Source organism: Perca flavescens, chromosome 3, assembly GCF_004354835.1.
Source record: "Perca flavescens isolate YP-PL-M2 chromosome 3, PFLA_1.0, whole genome shotgun sequence".
Classification (NCBI taxonomy): Eukaryota; Metazoa; Chordata; class Actinopteri; order Perciformes; family Percidae; genus Perca; species Perca flavescens.
In genome coordinates, this window is record NC_041333.1 from 41224001 (window position 1) to 41240089 (window position 16089).

At 40.5% G+C, this 16089-nt stretch overlaps 2 protein-coding genes across 2 annotated transcripts; both read right to left on the reverse strand.

Moving 5' to 3' along the window:
• Positions 1-7886: 7886 nt before the first annotated feature.
• Positions 7887-8813, reverse strand: LOC114553012 (olfactory receptor 10A6-like). The gene has a single exon (XM_028574103.1). The coding sequence runs from the start codon at positions 8811-8813 to the stop codon at positions 7887-7889; it is 927 nt and encodes a 308-aa protein (XP_028429904.1).
• A 3504-nt stretch (positions 8814-12317) lies between these two features.
• On the reverse strand, positions 12318-15582 carry LOC114553013 (olfactory receptor 10A6-like). Its single transcript, XM_028574104.1, has 2 exons — positions 15171-15582; positions 12318-13225 (listed from the first exon to the last, which is right to left on the reverse strand). Exons 1-2 carry the CDS (start codon positions 15580-15582, stop codon positions 12318-12320), a joined length of 1320 nt encoding a protein of 439 aa, XP_028429905.1.
• Between the last annotated feature and the right edge of the window lie 507 nt (positions 15583-16089).

Here is a 16089-nt window from a genome sequence, read left to right on the forward strand (position 1 = left end):
CCATCCTTACTGTACACAGCTTGGATGATTCCCCGCTTCCCCCTCCTGAGGTGGCGAACAGTTTTCCAGAAGCACCTTGGTGCCGAAAGAAAGTCCTTCTCCATGTCTTCTCCAAACTTCTCCCACACCCACTGCTTTGCCTCTTTCACGGCAGAGGCTGCAGCCCTTCGGGCCCTTCGGTACCCTGCAACTGCCTCCGGAGTCCTCTGGGATAACATATCCCGGAAAGACTCCTTCTTCAGTCGGACGGCTTCCCTGACCACCGGTGTCCACCACGGTGTTCGTGGGTTACCGCCCCTTGAGGCACCTAAGACCCTAAGACCACAGCTCCTCACCGCAGCTTCAGCAATGGAAACTTTGAACATTGTCCACTTGGGTTCAATGCCCCCAGCCTCCACAGGGATGCACGAACAGCTCCGCCGGAGGTGGGAGTTGAAAGTCTGTCGGACAGGGGCCTCCTCCAGACGTTCCCAATTTACCCGCACTACCCGTTTGGGCTTACCAGGTCTGTCCAGAGTCTTCCCCCACCCCCTGACCCAACTAACCAGCAGATGGTGATCAGTTGACAGCTCCGCCCCTCTCTTCACCCGAGTGTCCAAAACATACGGCCTCAGATCAGATGAAACGATTATAAAATCGATCATTGACTTTTGGCCTAGGGTGCTCTGGTACCAAGTACACTTATGAGCATCCCTATGTTCGAACATGGTGTTTGTTATAGACAATCCATGACTAGCACAGAAGTCCAACAACAAACAACCACTCTGGTTTAGATCAGGGAGGCCGTTCCTCCCAATCACGCCTCCCATGTGTCTCCATCATCATGCGTGTGTGTTGAAGTCCCCCAGCAGAACAATGGAGTCCCCCACTGGAGCCCCATGCAGGACTCCAGTCAAGGTCTCCAAGAAGGCCGAATACTCCAAACTCTTGTTTGGTGCATATGCACAAACAACAGTCAGAGTTTTCCCCCACAACCCGCAGGCGTGGGAGGCGACGCCTCATCCACCGGGTAAACTCCAACACAGCGGCGCTCAGCCGGGGCTTGTGAGTATCCCACACCCGCCCGGGCGCCTCACACCCCGGGCAACTCCGGAGAAGAAAAGAGTCCACCCCTATCCAGGAGTACGGTTCCAGAACCGAGACTGTGCGTGAGGGTAAGCCCCACCAGATCTAACCGTAGCGCTCCACCTCCCGCACCAGTTCTGGCTCCTTCCCCCACAGAGAGGCGACGTTCCACGTCCCCAGAGCCAGCGTCTGCTGCCCGGGTCTGGTCCGTCGAGGCCCCTGACCTTCACTGCCACATAACAAGAGTTATCTCAGGACACTTTACAGATAGAGTAGGTCTAGATTCCTCCAAGAGCATGCATACATGTGTAAGTGCGACAGTGGAAAAACTCCCTTTTAGGAAGAAACCTTGGACAGACCAAGACAAGACAAGTTGCAATCAGAAAACTTTTTCAAGAATATGATTTAAATTATTGTAAAATGCAATATTAACATCAGGCTTATTTCTGTGTTAAATTTGACATTAATCTCTTTGTGTTCTCATTTCATCAGGTAAACTCTGTCAATCATCTGAGTCTTCAACGTGAATGTAGAATTTAGTAACTTACCAATCATGTTTTATGACAGATATCTTGCTATCTGTTATCTTCTGCAATATAACACTCGTATGGCATCAAACAAAGCGGTTATTTTAATTATTGTTGTATGGTTGCACTGTTGTTCAAAATTCTTAATTAGTTTATCCTTAAACATCTGTTTGACTCTTTGTGGACACATCATCAACATCATGTATTGTGATAACTTCCTAGACCTACAATGGGTTGGCCTGTTCTGACATCAAAGTGAATAACATTTATGGACTGGTTACCCTTTCTGTCTCCATTTTAGTCCCTCTGGTTTTAATCCTTCTCCCTTATGTAAAAATCTTAAAGTTTGTTTTTCTGCATCCAAACAGACCAGACAAACCGCTAAGATTAATTAATTACAAAGTGTGCTACTTGTGTCCCTCTGGACACAGTGATGGTGACTCTGCACCATGCAAAAGTAAACGCCACATAAAATATTAAATTAACTGTTTACACACTACAGTAAAGTGAGATATTTAAATTAGCTGATACATGGTTAAACCTCATTAGCTTTTTCCAGTGTATCTCTGCCACAGCAATCCCAGCAATTGGTCCCAAAATGTCCCAGTTAGAGAGTAAGTGCTGTCAAAATATTCTTTGTAAATCTTAATCATTCCCCCAAAGAACCAAGCAGGCCTGTCTTGGTGATAAAAATTTTCTTCAAATCTGACATTTTCAGCGTGTAGCTTGTTAGCTCAAAGTTTGTTGTTCAAAGTGAACAGAGTTTTAGAATGGAAACACACAGAATTGCTCGCACTTAGATAAAAATCATCAGTCAACCTCTCATAATGGGTTTACTTTTCTTTTGTAATAGCTTGTTCAGTCAGAGGTTAAACAACACAGACGGGAGATAGTGGGACTTGCCCACTCCATCAACTTTACTAGACCTGGCACCAAAGCCTGGCACCAGTAAACAATTCTAATGAGGTACAACTCTTCCTTCTTTCTCTCTCCCCGGGTCTCAGCGGCTTGGACAGCTCGTCCTGTTTCCAGGTGGTCTCTCTGCTGAAAGCTCTGGCTCAGGGGGAGGATGGACCGGCATCTGCACCATCCACCAACCCAGTGCCAAACTGTTTGAACTCTTTGACAAGGTCTTCACACACACACACACACACACACACACACACACACACACACACACACACACACACACACACACACACACACACACACACACACACACACACACCCCACTTTAAAACATCTGAACTATCCAAAACTGAATACTCCATTTTATTAGGGTTGCAACTAACTAATAACTGTGGATTAATATCAACACATATGACAGCCCAATATGACATCCTCAACTGTCCACCTTCCAAGTGATTCAGTTTACTGTCACAGAGCAATGTTGCCAAGTCCGATTATTATAAGCGACTTTGGGCTTGTTTTTCTGTAAAGTCGCTTACAAATATTGGTAGTCGCGGGTTGCATTTTTTTGGGCTTGTTTTTAAAAGTGTAGTTGCTTATTTGGGCTTGTTCCCAGCTCCATAATAAGTTGTCAAGCAGATATTTTCTATATGTTATTTAAACGTAGGAGTTTGTCTGGCCTGTTCCTTTTGTCCCTCCCCTTTCCCCATACACACAGGAGACAGCAGAGTTTTTTCCCTCCCACATCCTGCTTCTAATTGGCTCTAACCCAGATGGCAACGAGTACTAGCCAATCAGTGGCAGAGCAGGTCAATCTGTTTTTTTCTTTAGGAAAACATCAGGGAGTGACGTTCTAACTCACTCATTTGTGTATCAGAGCAGGAGCCACTTTATTGCTGCAGACTAAGATTATCAATAATTTCTCCTGTTTCTGGGTTATAGTTATTTAAAAATGGGATCTTCTGCAGTCCCTGCAATAATAAATAAAGAATTTGTGAATTCAGGATGATATTTATTTGTGTGTGCAAATTTTAATTATAGGAGGTTTACTGTGTATATAATGTACTTGGTACATCAGTCTATATTTGAGATCCCATCAGTTCTCTAATGGTAAATAATGTTAAAAGGTGGTTTAACTCCCTCTTGTGGTCATTGTCCTGAAGCTCGGGGGAGAAAAATAAGTAAACTACCGTCTGTTAAGTTTTGCAAAACTGTCAATGTAAATTGACAATCTGTACCCACATTTTAAAATCCGTCCCCACGGATTGTAAAACCGTGCACACAGTTTATTTATTTTTCTCTTCCCAGAACCTAGGGGGGCTCCGTAGAAAAAGTTGCTTGTTTTGGGCTTGTTTTCACAGGCCTGGTTGCTTATTTGTCTTGTGAAATCTGGCAACACTGTCACAGAGGAGTGAAGAAACTGGAAAATATTCACATTTAACAAGCTGACATCACACAAGTTTCACTTTATTTTCATAAAAAAATGACAGATTAATCGACTATCAAAATAAGTCTATAATAAGAAATAAACATGATAGTTTTAATTCAATCATGTTTTAAAGTATTTTTAGGATGCTCTTTGTCCATCACAATGAATAAAAAAAATGTCAAACCGAAAGATTCATATGTTTCATCATTTAGTGAGACAGTTTATTGCTACAATAATTATCAATACTGTTGCTGCATATTATAAATTAACGGCCTCTTGCTGTAATTTACACATTTATTTATTGTTTTCGTCTCTTATTACTCAGGAGAGTTCGTCGTCTGAAGGTTGTCACAGTTTCTTGGCCAGCTGCATGACGCAGTTCTCCATCCATTTCAGGAGAACGTTCCTCAGCATCCTCACACATGGTGAGACCTCAGACTTGGTGAGAAAACATACAGCGACACACACACCCACGCGCCACACACACACACACACACACACACACACACACATACACACGGCTTGTGGCACTATCTTTGTGGGGACCCGTCTTTGACATAATGCCTTCCCTAGCCCCTTACCCTAACCTTAACCATCACAACTAAATGCCTAACCTTAACCCTTACCCTCACCCTCACCCTAACCATAACCTAATTCTATCCCTAATCCTAAAACCAAGTCTTAACCCTTAAACAGTCCTTTTAAACTTGTGGTGTTAAGTATTTTGGCCTCACAAAGCTGTCGGGACCCCACAAGTATACTGGATTCCCGGTTTTAGGACCCCATGAATATAGTTAAACAAGCACACACACAAACACATTCACTCACTCACTCACTCACTCACTCACCAACCAGCATTTTGGTCCCCACGAGACTGTTGGGACCACACAAGTGTAGTGGACTCACAGTTTTTGGACCCCATGAATATAGTTAAACAAGCCCACACACACACACACACACACACACACACACACACACACACACACACACAGGGTTGTGGCACTGTCTTTGTGGGGACCCATCATTGACATAATGCATTCCCTAGCCCCTTACCCTAACCTTAACCATCACAACTAAATGCTGAACCTTAACCCTTACCCTCACCCTAACCATGTTGTGGTTTGTATTTTAGATTTTAAACAGAATCATGGAAACCACGATCTCCCGCGGGCATTACAGAAAAAAATACACTGTTTCCACCGCCAGCCTGTTTTGGGCCGGATGACACTTAACCTGATTACATCAGCAGTCAAGTTCATGTCCTGAAGGCTATCTGTATCTGCAGAAAAGGATTCTGACAGCATGCTTCCATATCTGGGTGCAGTGTTGGGCATGTTATGTCAGGCCTAGGGTTGAGATTACGGATTGAGATACAAGGCCTCCCCTGAGGCCATTGGCTGACAGTTCCCACACAGTTATACTCTGCCACTATAAGACAACCAGTACTAGTTCTGTTGATGAGATAAGAGTTTGCAAACATTACAATGTTGGGATGTGACCGGCATTAGCTATCATTAGCCCAACACTTGCCTAGACACCTGGGGTCTCATTTATAAAACTGTGTGTAGGATCCTTACTATAAGTGTATGTACGCCCAAAAGCCCAAAATGGCGTATGCCAAAAAAAAAAGTCAGATTTATAAAACCGTGTGTACGCACATCTGTAAGCAATGTTCCCTTTATAAATCACAGATTACCTACAAGTGTGCGTACGTGGATCAACCTCTTATCCCGCCCTGTACACGCCCATTTTTAACCATAAATAGTCAATGTAAAGCACCTCGTGAATGCTGATCAGTATGTTAATGACCCTGGCAGTTGTTACACCGAATCATGATGACTGGTGGAGAAAAAGCAAAAAACTTCTCAGACGTTCAGGAATTGCTACAAATTTAATTATAATTTCGGCCTGTTCTTGCATAGTGTAGGGAAACCTGATCTATGACTACATTTTTTAATAATACGTCCAAAACGGCAGGCATTACGGCACTCGGGGACAGCTTCGACATACCAGACGTATTAACAGAACTATATATTAAATCCAAACAAGACTTAGTGATAAAGTTGAAGATTATATATAATATTTATTTAAAAAAAAACACTTAGCTGTCTGCCATTTCCCTCTGAAAACTCTGGTTTCACCCAGAGTGGCGAGGACCTGTATTTGGACCGGGATGGCACGGTTCCGGCGCGTTGCCCTCTCTGCTGGACCCAATTCAGTACATAGATCCAAGAGCTCAGCTTTAGAAAACCTAAATCGGCATATTAGTCCGTCATCGTCATGGTCCCTGAAGGTTCACCGCAGTATTTATATGTTTACAACATATTGGGATTGTTAACACCTTGCCAACACAGCATCAACTAGTGGTATCCCCCCACCCCGAGATACAATTTGAAGACGAAAGAAAGTGTAATAGGCAAACACACTTTTCTTCATGCAGGTTTTGTCGCAAACAATATTAAATTTCGGACTAATAAAGAGGAAATTAAGGGTAACAATTGCGCAAGAGCTTAACGGCTGTATTTTCAGACTTTGACATTTGATGATATATGCACAGTTTAGTTATTTACACTGTGCTCTGCCGTTATCTAATGCTAGGGTATTTGATGCTATCCTGTATTCCGTGGAGTCGGGCCATCTCCTCCTCCTGCGCTCCGTAGCAGACAATGTGACAGTGAGACAGAGCCAATTAAATATTAAGAACAAATTTTTATTTAAGATTTGAGTTGGAGGTGTTTATGGAACAGTTATCACTCAGTACAAGCGCAAATAACACTGCTGGATTTCATCTTCATGGTAATGTGGATGATATGGATTGAAAAAATGTGCTTGACGCATCAATACTAGAAAATATTAAGAGTAATTTTATTCCCATTTTTCTCTGTGCAGTCTGACTTCAGTTCACCACCATCTGCGTCGCCAATTCCTATTTTTTTATTATGGGTCAGAGTTTGCGTAGAGGATCGCACATTCTCCTGTCAAGTATGTTTTTTATAAATCACAACCTTTGCGTGGGATGTGGCGTACGCACATGTTCAGCCCCGTTTTGTGCGTACGCCGCGTTTATAAATGAGACCCCTACTCGGGTTCCTAACACAACTCAATGTCTCTCAGATGGCCATTTTTTCAAGTTTCTACATAATTTTGCTAGAAATGTAGGGTTTTCCTTATCATTATAAGGCTTAGGCGCAACACCCAAGACTTTTGTGGGCATAACCTGGGCCAAATGAATGTAAAATCAATGTGTGCATCAAAACTAAGTGAAAGACTTCTCTCAAATATAAAGATTTTAGTTGGTCCCCTGTGGACTTCTGTAGCAAGTTTTCTCTTTAAGCTTTTGGAGTGTTTTTCTGCTCTAGCTTTTCCAACATTTTAGAAACATACTGTACATGGTAATAATAATGGTCCAAAATGATGTATGGTTGCATTTTATTTTAATTAAAAAACATCACATTTTCTTTAGGAAGGTCCTCAGTATCTTCAAAAGCTTCATATCCCTAAAAGCAGTACAACCTAAGCCAAGTTAATAAATCATAATACTTAATAAAAATTGAAATTACATCATGAATTAAAAAACAACAACAAATCTGACATGTTTTCATCAGACTTTACCAAATAAACACATAAAACATAATACAAAGTATTTCTTGACAGCCCATTAGTTATGTGAACTATTTAAATTTTAGTTTTTGAGAAATTGTAAAGGTGTTTTGATAGTGTCATCTGCCATAGAATGGTGTCAAAGCCTTAGATTTCTGACGCAAAAAGAATGAATACTCTAGCTGTTTTATGCTTGTGTTAATGACTGCTTCAGCTTCTTCAAAATGCTAACACAGATATGGCAATAATAATGGTCAAAAATGATGTGAAATTGCATTTCGTTTTTATTGAAAACCTAGCAAATTTAATTTTAATTCACAGGGACTGCAACCAGCAATTTGCTCTTCAATATTAGTTTACATTTTACCAAAAATAAGACTTTTACATAGGCTACGTATTTTAGACATTTGCAAACCAAACATTAAAGGGTTAAAGATCGGTTGGCAGGTCAGAAAGTATAATGACAAAATAATACGCAACATCATGGGTACACTGTTCATATCAAACCTGCTCTGCACTACTTCAAAGAAAGAACCAAAGAAAAAGTTAATCAGGGAAGCGAGGTGAGGTGTGCAGGTACTGAGAGCTTTCTGTCTGGTCTGTTTAGAACCAGAATAACACACTTTAAGAATCCTCATATAAGTGTAAAGAATTACGATGAGAGGACAAAAGACTACAAGACAAGTGATAAAGAGTCCTTGAATGTTGTTCACTGTGGTGTCAAAGCAGGCCAGTTTGACAACAGAGTAATTGTCACAGTAAACTTTGTTAATGATGTTCCCACACAGCTGTAAAGAGGAACTCAAAGATATTGTGACAGCAACTTCCATAAATGGGAATAACCATGTTAGCGCAATAAGCATGGCAACCTTGTTAGATGTCATACGTGTGTTATATTGCAGAGGATAACAGATAGCAAGATATCTGTCATAAGACATGATGGATAAATTAATAAATTGTACAGTTCCATATGCAAACACACAATAAATCTGCAGGAAACAGAAGGGAGCAGAAATAATGTGAATGTCAGAGAGGATCTGAACCAGAAGGAATGGAAATAATACTGTACTACCAAACAGTTCATTTACAAACAGGCTGCACAGAAAAAGGTACATAGGTTCATGTAAGCTTCTGTTCATACAGATAACCACAATAAGCAAAACATTGGCACAAATAATTACAGCATACAAACAGACAATAATTGTGAACAATAAGTATTTAAAGAGCCCAATATCAAAGTATGCTCCAAAAGTGAAATATGAAACCTGTGTAGAGTTTATCATGATCAATCAAGAATCAATTCTTACAATAACACAGATTCTCCAAACTTACCATCTCTCTTATTTAAAGTCAATATAATGTTTTAGAAGATTAGAAATGATAGAACACAGTTCATGACATTGCATGATACCTTACATTCATCTGCAGTGACTGCTTTGCAACTGAGATGAAAGTCTGCGTCTGCTTTTTTAAACTCTTCAAGTCAGAGGGTGTGAACTTTAGCAGTCTGGTGTCATTACCACGGGACACGTCTTACCAGTCTCGCATAAAGTACTCAAGAAGTACTTGAGTAAAAGTACAAGTATCTTCCCAGAAAATGAATTAATCAGTTAAAGTTAAAGTCACATTTTTACAATATTATTTGAGTGAAAGTATCAAAGTATCTGATATTTACTGTACTTATTTTTTAGAAGTACAAGTAATGTAAAATTGATTATGAACTTAATTGTGTCTTCCTTATAGTAAAGCATAATTCCACACCCTCTCAAACATCCAATACAAAGTCTGACATCAACAAAGAGAAAAACAGAAACAGAATAAACATTTCTTGCAAGTAGTAGTGAAGTAACAGTATACATTTTATTAAGAAGTAAAGTAAAATTTTTAATAGTTTCCAGAAATATAAATAACCATGCAAAGTACAGATATGTGAAAACTCGTACATTTGTTTGTTACATTACAAGAGTGCATCTGTCTGAACATCTACTCTTAGCATATTAACATAGGTCAATAAAACATCTGCTTATCCCGCTATAGAGGCCCTAGTCCTGCATTGCCAGACCTTCTGGCTAGTCCTAACAAAATTCCTGGATAGGAGAAAAACGTGCTCTGGTTTATTGCCATTTCTTCAAACCGTTTGATGTAAACGTTGAGTTGTGTGTTTGTGCTTCAGTTCCTCTGGAGATGGGAGTTTTTCTGAGGGAACACCTGAACTACTGGTGCAGTCTGAAGGCATATTATCTCGCCAAAACTATGGCGGACGTCCCCTTTCAGGTAACGTTTTATAATCCATACTACTCCATAACAACTCCTGCAGCTTCCATTACTATTCAAATATATATAGAGCTGCAAAGATTAAAGGTATAGTGGAGGATTTTCCCGAATTTTAGAAAAGAACCGCCCTCTGTACTTTTTGAAAAAATGCACATGCGCAACACTCTGCCTGCTCCCGAGAGGGAACGCCTATTAAACGTGTGCACGAGAGTGCACTGTTTACAAGTTGCTGTCGGCATGGCTCATACAAGCCAACTCTCCAAAAGAAGATTTGCACTTTTTCACAAATTGAGATGTTTACCGTGTGTGCGCGGTGCGTGACTTGTGCCAGGGCTAGCATCGCTAATCATAGCTTACATCAACTTTTACTAGCAGTGATTTTAAATGGATTTCTCCAAATAGCCAAACTTTACCTGTGTAGTAGAAACTTCACAACTGAGGCATCAGTGGGAAGCCCAACCTGTGCTTTTAGCGCACGCCAGCGTGTGAAATATTCTCCCAAAAGCTTCAATGAATTGCTGAAACCGTAGCTCAAGCTCACCACACATACACACCTGAAAGCTAGGGACGAGCACGTACAACGGCCTTACGTAAACATATCAGCAGAATGATTGACAACTAGGAGACCCAATAGTCTTGATGATCCACCCGGAAAAAGAAAATCCTCCACTATACCTTTAATCGATTAGTTGTCAAATATTAAATAAATTGCCAACTATTTTGATAATCGATTCATCGGTTTGAGTAAAACTTCTGTAATGTCAGCCTGTTAAATGTCTTTGTGATGTTTGGCTCCTAAAACACAGGGCTTTCAAGCCGGAAGCAGAATTCATGTCCCGGAATAAGTTGAGGAGAAAACACAAGACTTTCCCGCAGGAAACAGGTGTTCATGTTCCGGAGTGTTTTAATCCAAACCACAATATTATCTCTAATCTTACCTAGTTATTTTGATGTCTACACTAAACTGTCGTCAGCATGACGGTCACATTTGGCCGGCTAAACTCAACTGTAACGACCTCTGAAAGGATCGTAACATCACGGTCTTCTGTACCTAGCTCACAGTCACCTTTTCTAGGCTTCAAATGCTTATGCCTATCCCTAAAATCAGTACATGACATGATGATGACATGACACGAAAGGTTAGCCTTAACCTTAGCAAACACTCTAGATGTTGTGGTTTGTATTTTAGATTTTAAACAGAATCATCTCCCGCGACCCCTACAGAAAAAAATACAGTTGCCACCGCCAGTTTGTTTTGGACCGGATGCCACTTAACCTGATTACATCATCAGTCAAGTTCATGTCCTGAAGGCTATCTGTAGCACAAAAGGATTCTGACAGCATGCTTCAATACCTGGGTGCAGTGTTGGGCATGTTATGTCAGGCCTAGGGTTGAGATTCTGCACCAGGGCCCACAAGGCCTCCCCTGAGGCCATTGGCTGACAGTTCCCACACAGTTATACTCTGCCACTATAAGACAACCAGTACTAATTCTGTTGATGAGATAAGAGTTTGCAAACATCACAATGTTGGGATGTGACTGGCATTAGCTATCATTAGCCCAACACTTGCCTAGACACCTGCTCTGGTTCCCAACACAACTCAATGTCTCTCAGATGGCCATTTTTTCTAGTTTCTACATAATTTTCCTAGAAATGTAAGGTTTAACTTACCGTTATAAGGCTTAGGCGCAACACCCAAGCCTTTTTTGTGCATAACCTGGGCCAAATGAATGTAAAATCAATATATGCATCAAAACTAAGTGAAAGACTTCTCTCAAATATAAAGATTTTAGTTGGTCCCCTGTGGACTTCTGTAGCAAGTTTTCTCTTTAAGCTTTTGGAGTGTTTTTTGTTTTCTTATTTTCTGCTCTAGCTTTTCCAACATTTTAGAAACATACTGTACATGGTAATAATAATGGTCCAAAATGATGTATGGTTGCATTTTATTTTAATTAAAAAACAATACATTTTCTTTAGGAAGGTTCTCAGTATCTTCAAAAGCTTCATATCCCTAAAAGCAGTACAACCTAAGCCAAACGTTTACGGAAGTTAATAAACCATAATACTTAATAAAATTATTGAAATTGCGTCAGGAATTAAAAAACAACAACAAATCTGACATGTTTTCATCAGACTTGACCAGACAAACACATAAAACATAATACAAATTATTTCTTGACAACCCATTAGTTATTTGAACTATTTAAATTTTAGTTTTTGAGAAATGCTCATTTTTCATGAGCAGAGTGTAAAGGTGTTTTGATAGTGTCATCTGCCATAGAATGGTGTCAAGGCCTTAGATTTCTGACGCAAAAAGAATGAATACTCTAGCTGTTATGGTTTTATGCTTGTGTTAATGACTGCTTCAGCTTTTTTTAAATGTTAACACAGACATGACAATAATAATGGTCAAAAATGATGTGAAATTGCATTTTGTTTTTATTGAAAACCTAGCAAATTTAATTTGAATTCACAGGGACTGCAACCAGCAATTTGCTCTTTAATATTAGTTTACATTTTACCAAAGATAAGACTTTTACATAGACTACGTATTTTAGACATTTGCAAACCAAACATTAAAGGGTTAAAGATTGGTTGGCAGGTCAGAAAGTATAATGACAAAATAATACGCAACATCATGGGTACACTGCTCATATTAAACCTGCTCTGCACTACTTCAAAGAAAGAACCAAAGAAAAAGTTAATCAGGGAAGCGAGGTGAGGTGTGCAGGTACTGAGAGCTTTCTGTCTGGTCTGTTTAGAACCAGAATAACACACTTTAAGAATCCTCATATAAGTGTAAAGAATTACGATGAGAGGACAAAAGACTACAAGACAAGTGATAAAGAGTCCTTGAATGTTGTTCACTGTGGTGTCAAAGCAGGCCAGTTTGACAACAGAGTAATTGTCACAGTAAACTTTGTTAATGATGTTCCCACACAGCTGTAAAGAGGAACTCAAAGATATTGTGACAGCAACTTCCATAAATGGGAATAACCATGTTAGCGCAATAAGCATTGCAACCTTGTTAGATGTCATACGTGTGTTATATTGCAGAGGATAACAGATAGCAAGATATCTGTCATAAGACATGATGGATAAATTAATAAATTGTATAGTTGCATATGCAAACACACAATAAATCTGCAGGAAACAGAAGGGAGCAGAAATAATGTGAATGTCAGAGAGGATCTGAACCAGAAGGAATGGAAATAATACTGTACTACCAAACAGTTCATTTACAAACAGGCTGCACAGAAAAAGGTACATAGGTTCATGTAAGCTTCTGTTCATACAGATAACCACAATAAGCAAAACATTGGCACAAATAATTACAGCATACAAACCGATAATAATTGTGAACAATAAGTATTTAAAGAGCCCAATATCAAAGTATGACCCAAAGTGAAATATGAAACCTGTGTAGAGTTTATCATGATCAATCAAGAATCAATTCTTACAATAACACAGATTCTCCAAACTTACCATCTCTCTTATTTAAAGTCAATATAATGTTTTAGAAGATTAGAAATGATAGAACACAGTTCATGACATTGCATGATACCTTACATTCATCTGCAGTGACTGCTTTGCAACTGAGATGAAAGTCTGCGTCTGCTTTTTTAAACTCTTCAAGTCAGAGGGTGTGAACTTTAGCAGTCTGGTGTCATTACCACGGGACACGTCTTACCAGTCTCGCATAAAGTACTCAAGAAGTACTTGAGTAAAAGTACAAGTATCTTCCCAGAAAATGAATTAATAAGTTAAAGTCACAGTTTAGAATATTACTTGACTCAAAGTCTCAAAGTATCTGATATTTACTGTACTTATTTTTAGAAGTAAATTCTGAACTTTTAACTATTGTGTCTTCCTCATAGTATACTGAAATTCCACACCCTCTCAAACATCCAATACAAAGTCTGACATCAACAAAGAGAAAAACAGAATAAACATTTATTGCAAGTAGTAGTGAAGTAACAGTATACATTTTATTAGGAAAAGTAAAGTTCTTTCCACCGAACCGAACTCTACCAAAGAGAAGTAACAAGAGGCAAAACTCGAGAAAAAGAGGCAAATGTATTACGTTTCTGCTCTTGTCAAAGAGTATAGAAGTACCAAGAGGCGCAACTCAATAGAACGTTCCATTGCAGCAAATGCACCCATGACCGAGCTGCATCTCCGCCATCTTGGACTGAATGCAACACAACGTTCTATTGAGTTTAGCCTCTTGTTAGTTCTATACTCTTTCTAGAGTTACGCTTGCACTATGCGTGCTATGTAATGACCGAATGATGGCGCCGTTGATTACGGGAAGGTGTTTATGTAGGTGGAGGCTTCGATGCAGTAGGCTGTGAGAAAGTGAAAATGGTTGTTGTTTGGCAGTACTTTCAGTCAAAAGAAGGCCATTCAAGTCCAGCTACATGTTCAATTTGCAATGCCGATTTGTCTCGTGGTGGCGATGACCCTAAACAATACACAACATCGCCGCTGTTACAACATTTGGTATGAAACATTCAAAAGAATACGAGTTCTTCATGAAGGAATCTACAGACAGCAGCCAAAATGCAGCAACTTCAGGTACGGCAAAGGAAGGACAGTCACAGCTAAAAACTTGTGTTAACCAGACAGTGCCTCTCCCGGCCTGTCAGCTGTTCTCTTGGCAAATGAGTCTCCCTACAGTGGGAGTGGAGCGACTGCTGCTCATTAGCTAACGCTAGCTTTCTAATTTCACCCACCCAACATGTCTTCATTGTAATGTTTACTGTTATCTTTGAATAAAAGATAAGACTGGACTACTCATCAACTGCTCATATCGGCGCTGCCATCTTTATTGTTTTACATCTGGTTTCCACTGGTGCGCACTTCAATGACATCCGTAAAACAAAACATTCTAACAGGAAGTTCCAAGGATGTTATATCCCCCATCTTTTGAAAACAAAACATGGTCATAAACATACACGTGACACTTTCCATACATATTTATGAACTATGTCATTTTATGGTATTCAACTCATCAGTCATTTTATCTTGCTTGGCAACGGTGTATTGCTATGCTGCATTACTGCATTACCAACATAAACATTTGACCCATTGGGACACCATAACTGAAGTGTAACTTTATCAGGTATTTCCTCTGATAGAACTTTAGCTGTATCATTTAAACAAAACAAGGTAAGTATTCATCAAGCATGTTTTGATATAATTTCACAAGTCCAAAACTTCTCTTAGCCGTACTATGCGGCCTGACATTGTGGTAGTGTAATGCTATGGGGGTTGGTTGTGTGTCTGGTGTGTGTTTAGTGTTGTGTTGCAGTGTGATAGGCTCTAGTCCATGGCCATTTTGTGGACCTTCGTGGTTTGTACCACCTTCTGGAGTCTGCAAAAGGTGACGCCTGTTTCCCCTGACTGTGTGACCTTCATCAGTGCAGATGTTGTATGACCTCTGGGTACCTATTGTTTCTGTGACTGTTGCAGGTTTCCACGTCTCTGCTGGGAGCTGGTAGCGGACTGTGGCACCCACTGGTAGTGCAGGCAGTGTTTTGGCTGTTCGGTCGTAGTACTGCTTTTTCCGCCTTTGGCACAGTTCTCTCCTGCAGTGGACTGTGCTGCGACAGGCAAGCTCTGGCAGCAGTTGCTTTTCAGTGACTGGGAGAATTGAGCGCAGGCGCCTGCTCCTCAGCAACTGTGTTGGTGACTTCAGTCCATCAACCGGGGTGTTTCTGTATTCTAATAAACTGAGGTAAGGATCTGTCCCCTGTGCACATGCTTTGTCCATGAGGGTCTTTTCAGCTAATCTGTTGCTCTGTGGGTTCAGTGGACTGCTTGTGACATGCTCAAAGTCCCATGCAGGATGCCATTCACCTTGGAGATCTCGTCCCGATGATTCCAGTAATCTGTGACAGCATGTGGGCATTTTTTCCTTGACTCAGGCCACCCTGCCAAGGTAACCTGTGTCAGCACTGAGAGCTGTTCGTCTTGGGCTGTTGCAGCTCTGATCTCTGCCATTTTCCTGTCGCTCACCGGAGCGCTGCTGATCATGGTGTGTATTTGTGAGTACATACCTTCGCTCAGTGACTGTTCATTACATTCAATTGGCTTTCTGGATAAAGTGTCCGCGACTGGGATCTGCTTTCCGGGCTTGTGTGTAATGGTGATGTCATACCTTTGCATCTGCAGTATCATGCGTTGTAACCTGGACGGTGCAGCTGCCAGTGGCTTTCGCATGATTGCCTCTAGCGGTTTGTGATCTGATTCGACAATCACCTGTCGGCCATACAGGTAC